This window comes from Aquarana catesbeiana, linkage group LG04, assembly GCF_042186555.1.
Source record: "Aquarana catesbeiana isolate 2022-GZ linkage group LG04, ASM4218655v1, whole genome shotgun sequence".
Classification (NCBI taxonomy): Eukaryota; Metazoa; Chordata; class Amphibia; order Anura; family Ranidae; genus Aquarana; species Aquarana catesbeiana.
Window position 1 is genome coordinate 617,188,108 of NC_133327.1, and position 16,488 is coordinate 617,204,595.

At 43.0% G+C, this 16,488-nt stretch overlaps 1 protein-coding gene across 1 annotated transcript in view; it reads right to left on the bottom strand.

The window, feature by feature from the left end:
* Positions 1–16,488, bottom strand: part of GALNT14 (polypeptide N-acetylgalactosaminyltransferase 14) — a 707,004-nt gene that overhangs the window by 438,258 nt on the left and 252,258 nt on the right. The window contains exon 2 of the mRNA XM_073628286.1: positions 8,535–8,704. Coding sequence (XP_073484387.1) covers positions 8,535–8,704 — 170 coding nt within the window. The remainder of the gene's footprint in view (positions 1–8,534; positions 8,705–16,488) is intronic.

The window sequence follows — 16,488 nt, forward strand, 5'->3', positions numbered from 1 at the left end:
TACCACTCCTCCTTATACTGCAAAGGGTGTGAGGGGTGGAGTATATATGCCACAGCAGTGATGCTTTGCATCATGGCACAGCAAGAACTATCTCCGCTTTCACGTTCAGCAGGCACTACCATCTGCTAAATGTGACCCATTCAACTGAATGTGGGTCCCTGCATCTGCATGCAAGGTTGCAGCACGTTAGCATGAGGTTTAAGGGGTTAAAGCAGGCAGTTATTAGGCGATACAACGCAGATCCCTCTTCAGAGAGCAACGTTTTTGTAAACTAGCCCTTAGTGTTCCTGAATTGCAACAGAAAAAAAATTAGGTCTCCTTCTCTGCCAAATAGGGCTGTGCTGTGTAGCAGAACTGTATACATTTCCAGGCAGGATGGACAGAAAAATAACTCCTTTTGAAGGTAAAACAGTTATCCAATATATATTTTAACTGTTTCCTGGAGCTCAGCCTGAATATATCTCTCTACAGATCTCCTGTTGCATAATTCTGCTTTATGTTGGAATATCAAAGGGCTTCATGCTGAGGACGGGCTCCTTCCTCCAACCAGGACTGCAAAAAATTCCACTTGGTAGGGAATAATTAAAGAGCCTGTGCAGCGGAGGTGCTCCCATCATAGCACAGAGGCTTCTCTCTGACATATCCCAGGGATTAGATCTGCAGCCGGAGAATGAATTAGCATTGTCAATGTCTCTGCAGCTGCCGAGCAGAACACGTGTGTAGTCCGAGGCGCAGGTGCGTGTAATGAAATATGCACTACCATCTCACACAGAAAAATTGTCTTCTGTCATATTTAGTTGCAGAGGGGGCTATAAACAGGAACATTCATCTTATAGACCAACTCTAGACAATATTGTGCTGAGACACAAAATCCCTGGCACTTTCTGGCACCCGTGGAGTTGAATGTGCCACGTACAGCCACCAATACAGGTGAGTGGCTGTGCACTCCAGTGCTTGCAGTGTATGTGCATGCTCAGGTAAACACTAATCCAGAAGCCATCGGCGTTTCACCCACGCATGCACATGCATTTCTTCTTCCCGAACATGAACATTCCCTGTGGAAGTGAGTGGAAATCTCCCCAATGTGGACACAGACAGCAATAAGAACCTGTCCAAAATGGAAGAAAGAGTACCAAACTACTATACGATCCAGAAATATTTTATTGTCTCTAATGGTCCACCTCCGCACATTATGGTTCCATCCACCCACCCCCTATGTTAAGGTATATGTGGTGTTGTTCCTAAATTAACCTGCCAGGTATAGCTACAGTGCCTTCCAAAAGTATTCACCCCCCTTGGCTTTTTACCTATTTTGTTACATTACAGCCTTTAGTTTAATGTTTTTTTAATCTGAATTATATGTGAAGGATCAGAACACAATAGTCTAAGTTGGTGAAGTAAAATTAGAAAAATATATACATAAAACTAATTTTCAGAAATAAAAAACTGATAATTGGGCTGTGCGTATGTTTTCACTCCCATTGTTATGAAGCCCATAAAAAGCTCTGGTGCAACCAATGACCTTCAGAAGTCACATAATTAGTGAAATGATGTCCACCTGTGTGCAATCTAAGTGTCACATGATCTGTCATTACATATACACACCTTTTTGAAAGGCCCCAGAGGCTGCAACACCTAAGCAAGAAGCACCACTAACCAAATGCCATGAAGACCAAGGAACTCTCCAAACAAGTAAGGCACAATGTTGTTGAGAAGTACAAGTCAGGGTTAGGTTATAAAAAAATATCCAAATCTTTGATGATCCTAGGAGCACCATCAAATCTATCATAACCAAATGGAAAGAACATGGCACAACAGCAAACCTGCCAAGAGACAGCCGCACACCAAAACTCAAGGACCGAGCAAGGAGGGCATTAATCAGAGAGGCAGCACAGAGACCTAAGGTAACCCTGAAGGAGCTGCAGAGTTCCACAGCAGAGACTGGAGTATTTGTACATAGGACGACAATAAGCCGTACACGCCATAGAGCTTTAGGCTTTATGGCAGAGTGGCCAGAAGAAAGCCATTACTTTAAGCAAAAAACAAAATGGCATGTTTTGAGTTTGTGAAAAGGCATGTGGGTGACTCCCAAAATGTCTGGAGGAAGGTGCTCTGGTCTGAGACTAAAATTAACTTTTTTGGCCATCAAAGAAAACGCTATGTCTGGCGCAAACCCAACATATCACATCACCCACAGAACACCATCCCCACAGTGAAACATGGTGGTGGCAGCATCATGCTGTGGGGATGTTTTTCAGCAGTTGGGACTGGGAAACTGGTCAGAGTTGAGGGAAAGATGGATGGTGCTAAGTACAGGGATATTCTTGAGCAAAACCTGTACTACTCTGTGTGTGATTTGAGGCTAGGATGGAGGTTCACCTTCCAGCAGGACAATAACCCCAAACACACTGCTGAAGCAACACTTGAGTGGTTTAAGTGGAAACATGTAAATGTGTTGGAATGGCCTAGTCAAAGCCCAGACCTCAATCCAATAGAAAATCTGTGGTCAGACTTAAAGATTGCTGTTCACAAGTGCAAACCATCCAACTTGAAGGAGCTGGAGCAGTTTTGCAAGGAGGAATGGGCAAAAATCCCAGTGGAAAGATGTGGCAAGCTCATAGAGACTTATCCAAAGCGACTTGGAGCTGTGATAGCCGCAAAAGATGGCTCTACAAAGTATTGACTTTAGTAGGGTGAATAGTTATGCACATTGACTTTTTCTGTTATTTTGTCTTATTTGTTGTTTGCTTCACGATAAAAAAAAAAAAATCTTCAAAGTTGTGGGCATGTTCTGTAAATTAAATGATGCGAATCCTCAAACAATCCATGTTAATTCTAGGTTGTGAGGCAACAAAACATGAAAAATGCCAAGGGGGCTGAATACTTTTGCAAATCACTGTACCTTGGCTAATTGTTGAGGATCAATTGATTTCACTCTAAGTCTGTAATTGCTGCACTTCTTTTTTGCCACTAGTTGGCTGGGTACATGGTGGCATTAGAAATGAGAAGGGCAATGCAAGGTCAGATTATGGGTATATGGGGTATCCCAGCCAATGGGCAGGGGATTTCTTAAATCCCTTGGCCTGCTGGGAGAACCTATATATTTGGGTGGAGTCAGGTGTTCGGGGTTCTGTGCCACCTGGACGGCTGTCTGGGTGGACGTGTGTTGTACTGCTAGGCCAGACTTTGGGCCTATCCTGGGTATATCTGGCTGCTAGGCTGTCTGAGGCCTATCCAGAAGCAAGAGAGCAGCGCAGGGTTGGGATTGCAGCTTGCAATCCAACCAGAAGTGATGGTTCTGCCAGGGGGAAGCTGTTGCCACTAAGGGACCATCCACCTTATTACCAGGGACCACAGTGAGTAGGTGAAGCAAGTATCGGAGCAGTAGTCTCACCAACCGGGGACGGTGAAGAATCAGGCAAACTTCAGCAGGTATCAAACCAGGGACCCAGCCAGTGGAGGTGACGCTTGCAGAGCAGCCTTGTGTGTCAAGCCAGGGACCGAGCAGGCCAGTGGGGTTCAAGTATCTTGAGTGCCAAGCTAGGGACTCAGCAAAGAAGCGGGGGTGACGCTTGAGGAAGATACTACCATGAAGATTGGAGGAGCTCAAGGGATTCAGTGGCAGTGAATCAGCAAGTCTAGAGAGACTGGGACCTCAGTGGGTTGAAGAACTACAAGGAGTGATTGTAGTGGAAGTGATGGAACTGTAATGCCCCGTACACACGGTCGGACTTTGCTCGGACATTCCGACAACAAAATCCTAGGATTTTTTCCGACGGATGTTGGCTCAAACTTGTCTTGCATACACACGGTCACACAAAGTTGTCGGAAAATCTGATCGTTTTAAACGCGATGACGTAAAACATATACGTTGGGACTATAAACGGGGCAGTGGCCAATAGCTTTCATCTCTTTATTTATTCTGAGCATGCGTGGCACTTTGTCCGTCAGATTTGTGTACACACGATCGGAATTTCCGACAACGGATTTTGTTGTCGGAAAATTTTATCTCCTGCTCTCCAACTTTGTGTGTCGGAAAATCCGATGGAAAATGTCCGATGGAGCCCACACACGGTCGGAATTTCCGACAACACGCTCCGATCGGACATTTTCCATCGGAAAATCCGACCGTGTGTACGGGGCATTACACTTGTGTTAGAAACTGTTAAAGAATGTTGCCATAGGAGACAGTGTGTCTACACATGCAGATGTGGTGTCTTGCTGGATGCCTTTCCCTGCATGGCTGTCTACCTATAGAAAGTCTTGGAGTCTGCCAATTAACATTGCAACTCCCTAAGGATGTCCTGGCCTTTACCCTCTCTCCCAAAGTTCTGTTCAAGAGAAATAAACTCTTTGCATTCAAGAAGTGTCTGGCACCCATGAATCAAACTTGCATTACACCCACTATGCCTTGCAACCCACCATATAGGCAGTCCCCGGGTTACAAACAAGACAGGGTCTGTAGGTTTGTTCTTAAGATGAATCTGTATGTAAGTCAGAACTGGTAAATTTTTTAAAAGTAGCTCCAACCAAAAGAACTATTTTTAAGCTTTTTGGATAGCATACGGAAGGGTTAATACCCCTGTAATGTTTGTTTTGCTGTCTGTGCCCCTGTTCAGAAGATTTCACCTCACTTTCTGTCCCAATGACAATTGGATTTAGAAAATTTTGGGTTGTCGTGGAAACAAGCCTTGGTTATAAAGCATCAGTGGAGGTACCTTTTTCCCATAATAACTTTTACAGGAGTGAATTTCCCTTCCTAGGGGTAGAGTTCCTCTCACTTCCTGTTGTCTCCTTCCATTTGCAAGCAGAAGTTGTTTATAAGTCGGATGTTTGTAACGAGGGGACTGCCTGTATACAGAAGGATGTCAGCTATCTCAGGCCCTGGAAGTTCTTATTAGACTGAAGGTGGCATGGGACCTTGCTACATATAACTCAAGGTAAAACTTTTTTTTTAGTTTTGGATAGAGTGGAGAGAAATTAGAACACCTTTTGGGTTATTGTTGCTGTCTGTGCCCTCATTAAAGTGGTGTTCCAGCCGAAATTATACTTTTTAAATAAAAATACCCCTATAATACACAAGCTTAATGTATTCTAGTAAAGTTAGTCTGTAAACTAAGGTCTGTTTTGCCAGTTTATAGTAGTAGTTTGTTATTTTATAAACTTCCAGCAGGCCGTGGCCATCTTAAGTCTGGGCATCTGAAGCCAGACTGTATTTCTTCCTGGATCTCATCCTTTCATATCTCGCACATGCTCAGTGCAGCACAAGCAGTGTAATAGGTTTCAGGTCAGGTTTCCATAGCAACGGCAGTGTCAGAGGAAGTTGCTGCCCCTTCCCAGAAGGCATTGCAAACAGGAAATGATGCGATGGGCCGCGGCCAGGGAGGAGGAAGTGAAAAATGAATACAGCCGCTATACAGTAAGCGCTGAGAAAAAAAATTTAAAAATATCCAATTTGTTTACAGTGCACAGTTTAGTGAGGGATGCTGAAGAGTTGTAAAAGTGGGTGGAACTCCACTTTAAGAAGATTCACCCTCTCTAGTAGTTCTGTTTACTGTTATGATTGAAAGTAAAAGAAAATCCAAAATTTTGGGTTGTTCCCAAAAAAGTAATGGAGACACTAGTTCTGGTGACCTGGGGGTACCCAAGAATTCCCCATAATTTGCAGGGATTTCCTCTCACCTCCTGTTTGGCTATGGGACAGGAAGTGAAGGGAAATCTCCCCAATGGGGCACAAATGGTGGAAAAAAATCTGACAGAGGTTATAATTCTCCCTTGCTCTATCCAAAAACAAAAAAAAGTTGCCTATAGTTCTTAGTTTCTGTTGTAAGATTTGTAAAATTAGTAATTTTTCTTCACTGATGTGCACTGATGAGGGTGGACTGATGGGCACTGATAGACGGCACTGATCTGCACTAATGGGGCTGCACAGATAAACAGTGTAAACAGTGTAAACAGTGTTCTGACAGCTTAGCAGGTTATCAGCTTTCCTTTCCTCACACAGATAGCAGCACGTGAGGAAAGGACCGACGTTAACCGGAAAGTCTGATTACAAGTGATCAGCTATGATTGGACAAAGCTGATCACATGGTAAAGGGCCACTGTGATTGGCCATTTTTCCACGATCTGTAATCAGCTGTGTCCTAAGGACACAGTGATCACAGAGCGTACCCAATGTGCGCCTCCAACGTTCAGATTTGGCACGGTATTGAAGTGGTTAAAAATATTCTGTAAAAGCCACATAGGATTTTAATCCACTTTGCGTGCTTTTTTACCTTATAAAAATAGCAGTGACATCATCACTGTGCTGCACATAGCCTGTGCAGAGAGTAGAGCTGTGGGAGTGGTCCAGTAGGCTCCACCCACTACAGGTTGCCTGCAAAAAACTACAGGAGGGGGCGGAGACACAACCAGTCACCCTGCACAAGGAGAGAGAGTACCAGTGACAGGTCTTTATCATAGAAAGTTCCTACACAGGAGATAAAGTGTCACACCGGATTACTGCACAGATCTGGAACAAATACACAAAGCACACCAAGATTCAAGGAAGAATACACATGACTCTTGTATTTAGACAATATTTGCTAATCAACATTAAAGAAGAACTTGGGGGGAAAAAAATGAATTGCTCAGTTTGCCTAGGAGATCGGAGATATACTTACCTAATCCGATCCTCCAAGCGCAAGACCAGTCCCTGTCACTCCTGTCTCCCGTACGCTAGTGGTCTTCTGCATAAACTGTTCCTGATGTCATCACGCCCACAGACTGGCTTTGGACATAAGGACAACAGGAACAGTCCACTGCTGGGCAATATTCGCTTATGTCACACTGATTTACCTCCCGGCCAATCAGGAAGCGGGTCCTGCGACCCATTTCCCGATTGGCTGAAAAGAGAAGCGATCCTATTGACCTAGGAGGAGGAGGGAGAAGACGCATGGCCAGGGGAGACGCAGGGGAAGCCCGACCCACCAGCCACCACTGTCTCCAGGGATGGCTCACCCACAGCAGCTCAGCCACATCCAGCAGCATGCCCTGGCTCGGACAGGGGAGGGAGGAGGAGGGGAGATCAGAGTGTCATCCCGGGCAGGACATCTGACTTCTAAGGTAAGGAGGCCTTCCACCTTCCCATCCCTTCATCTTATGTGGGGGGGTGGGTGTTGCTGATGTTTCTGGTGCTTCTCTATATTCTGCTCCTATTTTCTGATAGTAAGCCTATGGACTTACACTTCCAATGGATACAATATACCATTTAAGTGGCATATCCTGCAATTGATTTTCTCACAGCAGTTACACTAGTATGATGCTATGTTTGTCATACCGCAAGTTATTTGAATACTTTTCATATCCTTATATAAAGTATAAATGTAAAAACATTGGAAGCAAAGTGAAATATAAAAATTTTATCGCCAGGCTTCTAGTGCAAACAATATACCATTCAGGAGGTGTTTCTTGAAATGTATTTTCTCACAGCTATCACTGTGCCAATATGCTAGAGAGTACACCCCTACATATCTATATATACAGTATGAGTCAAAAAATATAGCAAAGAATTGAAAATAGAACACCATTCATATAATGCTTCCATCAATAAATGCCCCCTGTAAAAATATACAGTTTAGGTGGTGAATTCTGAAATTGATTTTCTCACAGCTATTACTCTGCCTGGATGCAACGTCTGACTTAGAACTCTTTCATACGTGTGGCAGCCCCTACCCTACACATTTTTGGTGTTGTTTGCAGGTGTTGAGGAGGCGATACTTTTGTATCCTGGATGCTTTCTTTCACAGCCAGTAGGAGGTTTCCCAATGAAAAAGCGCACCACAACCTCAAGTCAAATATTTGGCTTGTGGTTGCTGCACAGACCCATTGGTTTAAATGGGCAAGTTTGATAGGCGGTGCCACCTGTCAAATTTGACATGCCAAGTTTGAAATTGCTGCACCATGATGCTAATCATCATGTCCACAGCAATGTTTACACACATGAGCACCTGTCAGGTTCATTTGGAGGTGGGCATTCAGGTATGGTAAAAACATGGATCAACAAACTGTTTTTACTGCTCTTCTGCTGCCTGTGTGGACCTAGCCCTGCAGTCCTCACCTATTTATCCTTTCTACAGGATGTCAGGGATGGGTCCTGGACAACAGATATGCTCACTTTTTGGGTTGTGCTCCCTAAAGGGGATGACTTGAAGAAATTGTTGAGTACTCAGGGGTTTCACCCATTAAGGGTGAGGGGTTTCGGGGTTGTCCAGTGAAAAAGGAGACAACTGATTTTCTGAAGAAAGCTACTTTGTTTTGCCTGTCTTGAAGAAATAAAGACTAATTGCTTTTACCAACATGCTTGGCTAATGATCTCGGCCTCCAATATCACACCCTAATAAAAGTATCATCCTAAAGTTTCTTCTAAATAACTTTATAATAAAAGATCAATCAAAATGCTCACCATGCATAGCTAATATATTCCATGCAAACCTGGAAACAATTAAAAAAAAAATGGAGGCAAATTAAATCAAGAAAACTTGATGTGGACTGACTTGTAATGTCTGGTGTCTTTAATGGCACGGTCACTTGGTATCCGCTCACTCTCCCGCTGGTTGAACGCGTACAGCCTATAGGGGTCCTCTCCAGGCTTCCATCTCTGGGCGTTCAGGTAACGGCGTTCATCAAACTGGTCCCACAGATCATCCCAATCCACATCCGCATCCTGCAGGCACACAGAGAAAATCCAGAAGATACAGTTAGCTTTCAAACCCACTTTGAGAATGTCTGACACCTGTCAAGTTGAACTGTAAGAGACACAAGTAACTATAATTTTCCTACATCCTAAAGAAATATTATATTTTTTCACAAGGTTGTTGGTATATAGGCAGAATAATCACAAATGATACTTAGCAGGAGTCTTCCTTATTAAGGTTCAGCCAGCATCTAAAAGGACTCAATAATGGTTTGTGGTCAGTTTTATTTTAGTTTTTAAGTTTTACATTTTTAATTGACAATTTCTATCTGTTTGTCCCCACTATCTATATATACAATTTGTGTATTGCAAATAAATATTAGGGGGTTGAGTCAATGCTCTATGTATAAGTTTCAACTTGAGCTATTGAGCAGTGTAAAGAACAAGATTTTTTTGAGCATGAGTTAAAGCTGTACTCCCGGTATGGTTTAATTGCATAGTATCAGCAAGCTGTAGTGTCTGATCTGAAAATTACCTTTGGAAGGAACAAGAGAACATCTTTATGTTTTGGCATTATTTGGCATTATTCATTATCTGAATTTGCACATATTTGCCTATAGGCACTTTATATGCATTGTGTTTGCACGTTGTTTGATTCTATTTCCAATTATTTTAGTGATATTTAATATAATTATTAATTGCCATCTGAAAATTTGTTATACTTGCAGTGCTAAGCACTGGTTGATGTGAGTTTACTTTGTCATTTGTTTTTGATTATTTTATAGCAGTTATTTAGCACTAACAGTACTCTTATTTTTAATATTGATTTTTTTATATTTTCACATTAGATATGTTTACAGCACTAGGTGCTGTGTCACACAAACTAATTAGAGTGTAGAAAAAATAAACTTTCATATTCACACAGCAGCTGTCACGTTTATTATAACACATTTAGCATTTTTAAGAGCAGACTTCTCATACATATTGGATTCATGTATGCCCTAAGCCAGCCTTTCTCATCCTTTTTACCCATGAGAAACCCTTGAAGTCTTCAGATCCAGGAAAACCCCTGCTAATACCAATTCATTGGTGGTCAGTATAAAAAATGCCCCTTACATTGGTGCCTAGTAGGAAGAATGTCCTTACATTGGTGGTCAGTAGAAAGAATAATCTTACAGTGGTGGCCAATAGGAAGAAGATCCTTACAGTTGTGGCCAGTAATAAGAATGTTCTTACAGTGATGGCAAGTAGGAAGAATGTTCTTACAGTGGTGGCCAGTAGGAATAATGCACTTACATTGACGGTCAGTAGAAAGAATGTTCTTAGAGTGGTAGCCAGTATGAAGAATGCCCTTACAGTGGTGGCCAGTAGCAAGGATGTCCTTACAGTGATGGCCAGTAGGAAGAATGTTCTTACAGTGATGGCCAACAGAAAGAATAACCTTTCAATGGTGACCAGTAGGAAGAATGTGCTTACAGTGATGGCCAGGAGGAAGAATGTTCTTACAGTGGTGGCCAGTAGGGGTAATGCACTTACATTGGTGGTCAGTAGAAAGAATACTCTTACAATGGTGGCCAGTAGGAAGAATGCCCTTACAGTGATGGCCAGTAGAAAGAATGTCCTTACAATGGTGGCCAGTAGGAAGAATGTCCTTACAGCGATGCCCAGTAGGAAGAATGCCCTTATATTGGTGGTCAGTAGAAAGAATACCCTTACATTGGTGGTCAGTTGAAAGAATATCCCTACAGTGGTGGCCAGTAGGAGGAATGCCCTTACTGTGGAGACCAATAGGATGAATGTCCTTACAGTAGTGGCCAGTAGAAAGAATGCCCTTACAGTAGTGGCAATTTGAAAGAATGCCCTTACAGTGGTGGTCAGAATGCCACTTTTACAGCCAAAAAGATTATTGATGTTAAGTATCTGGCTCTGTCAAGTGGCATTGGCTATGGAACTATGCAGGCACTAGCAAATGGGTGGTCAATCCACCACCTCTAACAACCTACGGAGGAACCCTGGTTGAGAATGGCTTCTCTAAGCAAACACTGACTGTACAGCATTAATAGATGTATCTGTAAAACAAGCAGGTAAAGGTGCTCTGTGTCTCACCACTAATAAAGCTGGATCAGCGCCTTGTTATGAAACTCCATGCACTTGTTCTGTTGCATTTCACACAAGAAAGTTTACACTTTTGAGAAGTGTGATATTTATTCGATAATTGATTTTTATTCACTTTGCTGCAGCATATTTATCATGTTAATAAGAGTCTGAAAAGCGTCAATGACACTTTCTATTTATGAGTCTATGAGGGAGAACACTGTTAAGCAGTCGGCAGTCTCTGAATGCTGACAATAAATAGATTTTCTTAAATGAAAGTGTTTACAGAGCCGTGTTGGAAATGGGCATGTATCCGTGTAGGAAAAGGCAGGCCCGGAGCTAGGAATTAAATGGATAAGCGCAGGGCATACATGGGAGGGTGGAAGGGGAACCTTGCAGAATGGGGTTAACCGTGTAATAAGTGGTCAAGTCATGGTGTTTACCCGATTGGCTGAAGAGAGAGGGTTATGGAAGGAGTGTAGGATCAAAGTTTTGCAAGCAGGGATGTGTCAGAATCAGTTGGAGAAGTGGAGACAGAAGATGAATGTCCTCCCTCCCTTTTTTGTTTGGTTACATTGGGTTAATGGTAGTTTGATGTTTTGATGTTGGGTGGTTTGGGGTCCTTGAAAGGGTGGAAAATCTGGTGTTTTGGGAAAAAGGTGGCTTACCATCGTTGGTATGGTGCCCTCTAGTTGGTGGTCCAATAGTGACCAGGTCATGGTAGACCAGTAATGTGTCTGAGGTCAGCTGGGATTGCTCCCGAGGCGGTGTCTTGTTGCTGGGGGCATATTTTAGGTAGTGGGTGCCACAGACACTATGTTTCAGTAATATGGAAACCTTCAAGGACTTCAAACCCAAGTTGACCTGTAATGTTATGTTTTGATTTATTAGTATGTTGTTTATAATAAAAGGCCTTATGGCCATTTAATCCCATTTTGAGTCAAGTGTTTTATTGGGCAGTGGGAGGTATAGCTTTAAAGGCAGACCAGAGGTTTTTGGTAATTGGTGACCTCTGATCTACCCCAGTCAAGTGTATTGTAAATGTAGAACCTAAAGGGGCTGTCCACATTTTATTATATCCATTGGAGCAGAGCTTCCCAGAGAGCCAGGAAATGTCCTGTTCGGGGTTTATACATCTCCCAGGCTCCTCTCATATACGTTCAGGGATCTCTGATCCACGTTCCAGTTCGGGTCTTGGTCCTCTCCCCCAGGCTAATTTAAGCTCACCTGAGCAGACAGCCTTTGCTCTTGGCCTGGGAACCTCAGACAACTTCTGTCTAGGAGAGCAAAAGGTTGGTAAAAGCTATTAAGCTGTGAATGTGGAAGCTGACAAGCTGTTGGCTTGCTCAGCCTGGTAGTTAGGCTCTGTAAATATTGTATAGCTAGTGCCGAGGCACAGCTAGGTTTTTGGTTGGCAGTTTCTGTTCCTATTTGTTTTTGGAACACTGTACAGCACCTGTATATAGACTTGTATATATCAATAAACACTACACTGTTTGTCACTACCTCACTGGATTTGGTATCTGTGCCTGAAAGACTGCTAATCCCAGGGAGCTTTGTACCTGCTACCTGTTCCCCAGGTTACACCATCCATAAATCATATGAGGAACTTTTAACCTGTTGAAATGAGGTTTAGGTACATGCTACTAGGCTGAACATCACATTGGCTTGTGTAAGAAAGTTTTAATTTGTTCCAACACAAGAAGATCAGTGTGGGCACATGTGTGCACACATACCTACCTCCCAGCTTTCTGAGATTGGAAAAATGCAAAATGTATGTAGGCAAAGGACACATTCTTGCCACACACATGGATAATTAAAGCACAAAGAAAATTGATTAAACCTAGAAGCGTGTGTTTTTTTTTTGTTTTGTTTTTTTTACCGCTACTATTCCTTTATAACGGCTTTTGAAATATATACAAATGCAACAATTTAGAAACTGGATGAAAGATTTAGATGAAATAGTGCATTTTTTTATATATGCATTAATCATCAGGCCAAAATGAGGGACGAGTGAGGAGACTTTGTTCCTAAAGAGGGACAGTCCTCCCAAATCAGGGACAGTTGGGAGCTAAGCACATACTACAGCATGTGGCCATGTTCATAGAGTGCATACTATAGCATGTGTGTATTGCAGCATGTGTGTGCACATTCAGCACTGGTGTTGCTGCCAAATGGCCTAAAAAACTGGAGCAGTACATAGAGAGATTATTGATTGATCTTCAGCTAGTCCCTCCTTATCTCTGGCCTGACCTGCTGGCTCTACCTTCCCATGTACCACCTGGCCTGTCCGCAGACCTGCCTCTGGAACTTTTGCCTACCTGTAGTGATTTTGGCCTGTCTGCTCGACTTTGCTTACCACCTTCTTCTTTGTACCTTCATTGCCCGACTGTTACCTCAGCTTGAATCTCCAATGCTCTTCCTGTCTCCCAAACTGTATCAACTTTCCCAGGTGTTATTGACCTCAGCTGGTATCCTCAAGTCTGTTCCTGCCTCTGATTTAGTACCTGGCTGTCTGGCTATTACCAACCCTGGCTTGCATCCTCTCAATGCACCTGTCTTCCTGCCTGCCCCAGACTGAGAACATCATCTCAGACCAAAGTCACTGGCTGGAGCTCAACATTGGCTTATTAATGATAAAATGTGGAATGTTTTGGAAAAACTCTACTCTTGCTGAACATTGAGACAAGTCAGAAATGTATTCATTCAGACTTGTATAATTTCTGAAGGTCCACTTTAAAGCGGATCTTCACCTTCTTAAATTTGAACGTCACTCTCTCAATCATAATTTATTATTTTTTAATCCTTATGCTGCTAGCATTAGTAAATAGATAGCAGAGTATATAATATTTACTTGTGTTAAATGTTTTTGTTTTTATATTTCTTCAGTTACTCCCTGGTTTCCAGGCCTAGACAACTGATGTCATACATCCTAGGAGTCTTCAGTAGGGGAGGAGAGCAGATGGATTCAGGAAGTAAATACTACATGAATTATCTGCACTTACTCAAGATAACCGTGGTCAGAAATACTAGAGGCTGTCATTGGATGACTGGTGGTCTGGAGAAGAAGGGTTAGTGATGAGGAAATTAGAGGATCTGCCGAGCTGCCCGGAGGACCATGTCTGATTTACCTGCACCAGAGCAAGCAATGGAGGAGGTAAGTGACAGCTGGGGGAGGGGGGGGGGTTCACTGATGTTAGGGAGAAGTGAATACACTAAGATAAGGGGGGACACTGATATAAAGTTTTCCATTACCCCTTAATTTAGTGTATTTACTTTGCGGAAGATGGTCTATGGTCACCAGAGTCCCCCCCAACATCATAGTTCCTGGCACTCCCCAAAATCAGTATCCTCAGAGTTCCCCTTGACATCAGAGTCTACAGGAGGACCCTGCGGACCCTGTTGTAAGGGGAAAATCTGATGTAAGGGGGGGGGGGGGCTGGTGACCAGAAATCACCTTACAACATAGTTCCCCTTGAGTCCACAGTGTTTCCTTTTACATTAGGGTTTACAGAGTTCCCCCTTGCACTGTAAAGGGGAACCCTGCAGACTCTGATGTAAGGGGGAACTCCATGGTGGGTTATATTAAGCTATCCTTCATGTAAAAGGAGAAATATTTTTTGCCTTGTGTTATATCTTAGGCACATTGCACTAGCAAAATATGCATCACTTCAGTATTGATATTTGTACTGAAATGTAAATGTTGGCCAACTTTTTAAACTGTCAGATAGTATTTGGCTCTGCCAGTAAATTTTTTGTGTTGTCAGTAAATTTCACTTCAGGAGGCTGGCAACCCTGCAAGGCATTTTGACATTTGAATACCAAGAGCCAGCCCACTGCTTGCATCATAGTACTGAGACAGGGAGCTGTGATGCTTTTAGGAAGTGTTGTACAACACATCCCCCTCCCACCAGCCATGATCTTTCTGCATTGTATACAGAAGCACAGAGGCCTATGATGATGCCACTGAGTCTAAAATAAAATTATGTCATGAAAACAGAAAGCTCTTTTTAGTCCCCATCTAACTGCCCACCTTAAAGGGGTTGTAAAGGCTCAAGGTTTTTCACCTTAATGCATCCTATGCATTAAGGTGAAAAACCTTCTGTGCTGCAGGTGCCCCCCAGAGCCCCCCCCCCTTTTCTTACCTGATCCTGTTAGTTTCAGTAACGATCACCAGCCCAGCAGCTCCAGCTGCTGTTTCTGTCCTCATTGGATAGATTGATAGCAGCAGAAGCCATTGGCTTTCGCTGCTGTCAATCAAATTCAGTGACATGGGAGCAGGGCCGAGTCCTGCTGTCTGTGTCAATAGACACAACAGCGGAAGTCATGAGCGCACCCGCATGGGTGCCCCCATGGAAAGCGGCTCTCCGTGGGGGGCACCCAATAAAGAGGATGGGCCAGGAGCGCCACCAGGGCACCCCAGAAGAGTCTTACTGCATCAATGTGCTGCTGATCTCCCTCAGCTTCTTTCAGCTCCTTCCTCTCTACATACATTCACTTTGGAGGAAGTTGACCACCATTGCTGTGGACCGGCTTCTCGATGGTAACAACAGTGAAACATGCCTGTAAAATATATGACTCCACTGCAAGCGCGTGTGACATGGTGACAAGTCAGCAGTACACCTGGGAGACATGGAAAGAGTGTTGTCACCCTTTAACAGGGCCCAAATGAGGACCTTAATCGCAGGATCACCGGGTATTGACGCCAACATCCTTTGTATGTTATACAGAAAACAAGATAAGGGACTTTATAGGTGCACTATGATATAGATACATAAACAATAGTTATAAAAAATATAATGTTTTATTTAAATGAACAATATCATAAAATCAATGCATACAATACAACCATATCCACAGGTGTATGAAAACACCTTATTGGTAATATTGATTCACTGTATTCACATTCATATTTCTACATGTTTCGCCATATGGCTTCTTCAGGAAAAAATGTGGAATTTCATCTACTAAAGATATAGACATACCTATCAATCAAGCTCATTGATTGAGCGTGGGAGCCAGATTGAAATAAAAAAATTAATAAGGAGTGAGATCCAATGATGCCATGCAACGATCAGCCACAGTTGCCCAAATATGCCGGGTCTCCCATAGGGAGGGGTATGGGTGGATGAAGTCAAACACAGTTCAAAGTGTGACTCAAACCGAGCTTTCCTTAGGTTTAACTAAGCTGGGAGCCTCAAAATCCATCAGACGACATCAGTGATCTAGCTATACAGGAGAACGCTTTGTGATTCTCCTTTTTAAAATAAAACCCATCCGTGGGTCAAAGTAACTCCAAAAAGAGAAAGAGCCCTTTCACTCGTTCACCTTTTTGGAGTCACTTTGACCCACGGATGGGTTTTATTTTATTTTAAAATGGGGAAACACAATGCGGTCGCCTATATAGCTAGATCACTGATGTCATCTGATGGATTTTGAGGCTCCCAGCTTAGTTAAACCTAAGGAAAGCTTGGTTTGAGTCACACTTTGAACTGTGTTTGACTTCATCCAGCCTACGGGAGGCCGGCATATTTGGGCGACTGTGGCTGATCGGTTGCACGGCATCATTGGATTTCACTCCTTATTAATTTTTTAATTAATCTCGCGCTCCATCAATTAGCTTGATTGATAGGTATGTTTATACCTTTAGTAGATGAAATTCCAAGTTTTTCCTGAAAAAGCCATTTGGCGAAACATGTAGAAATATAAACGTGGATACA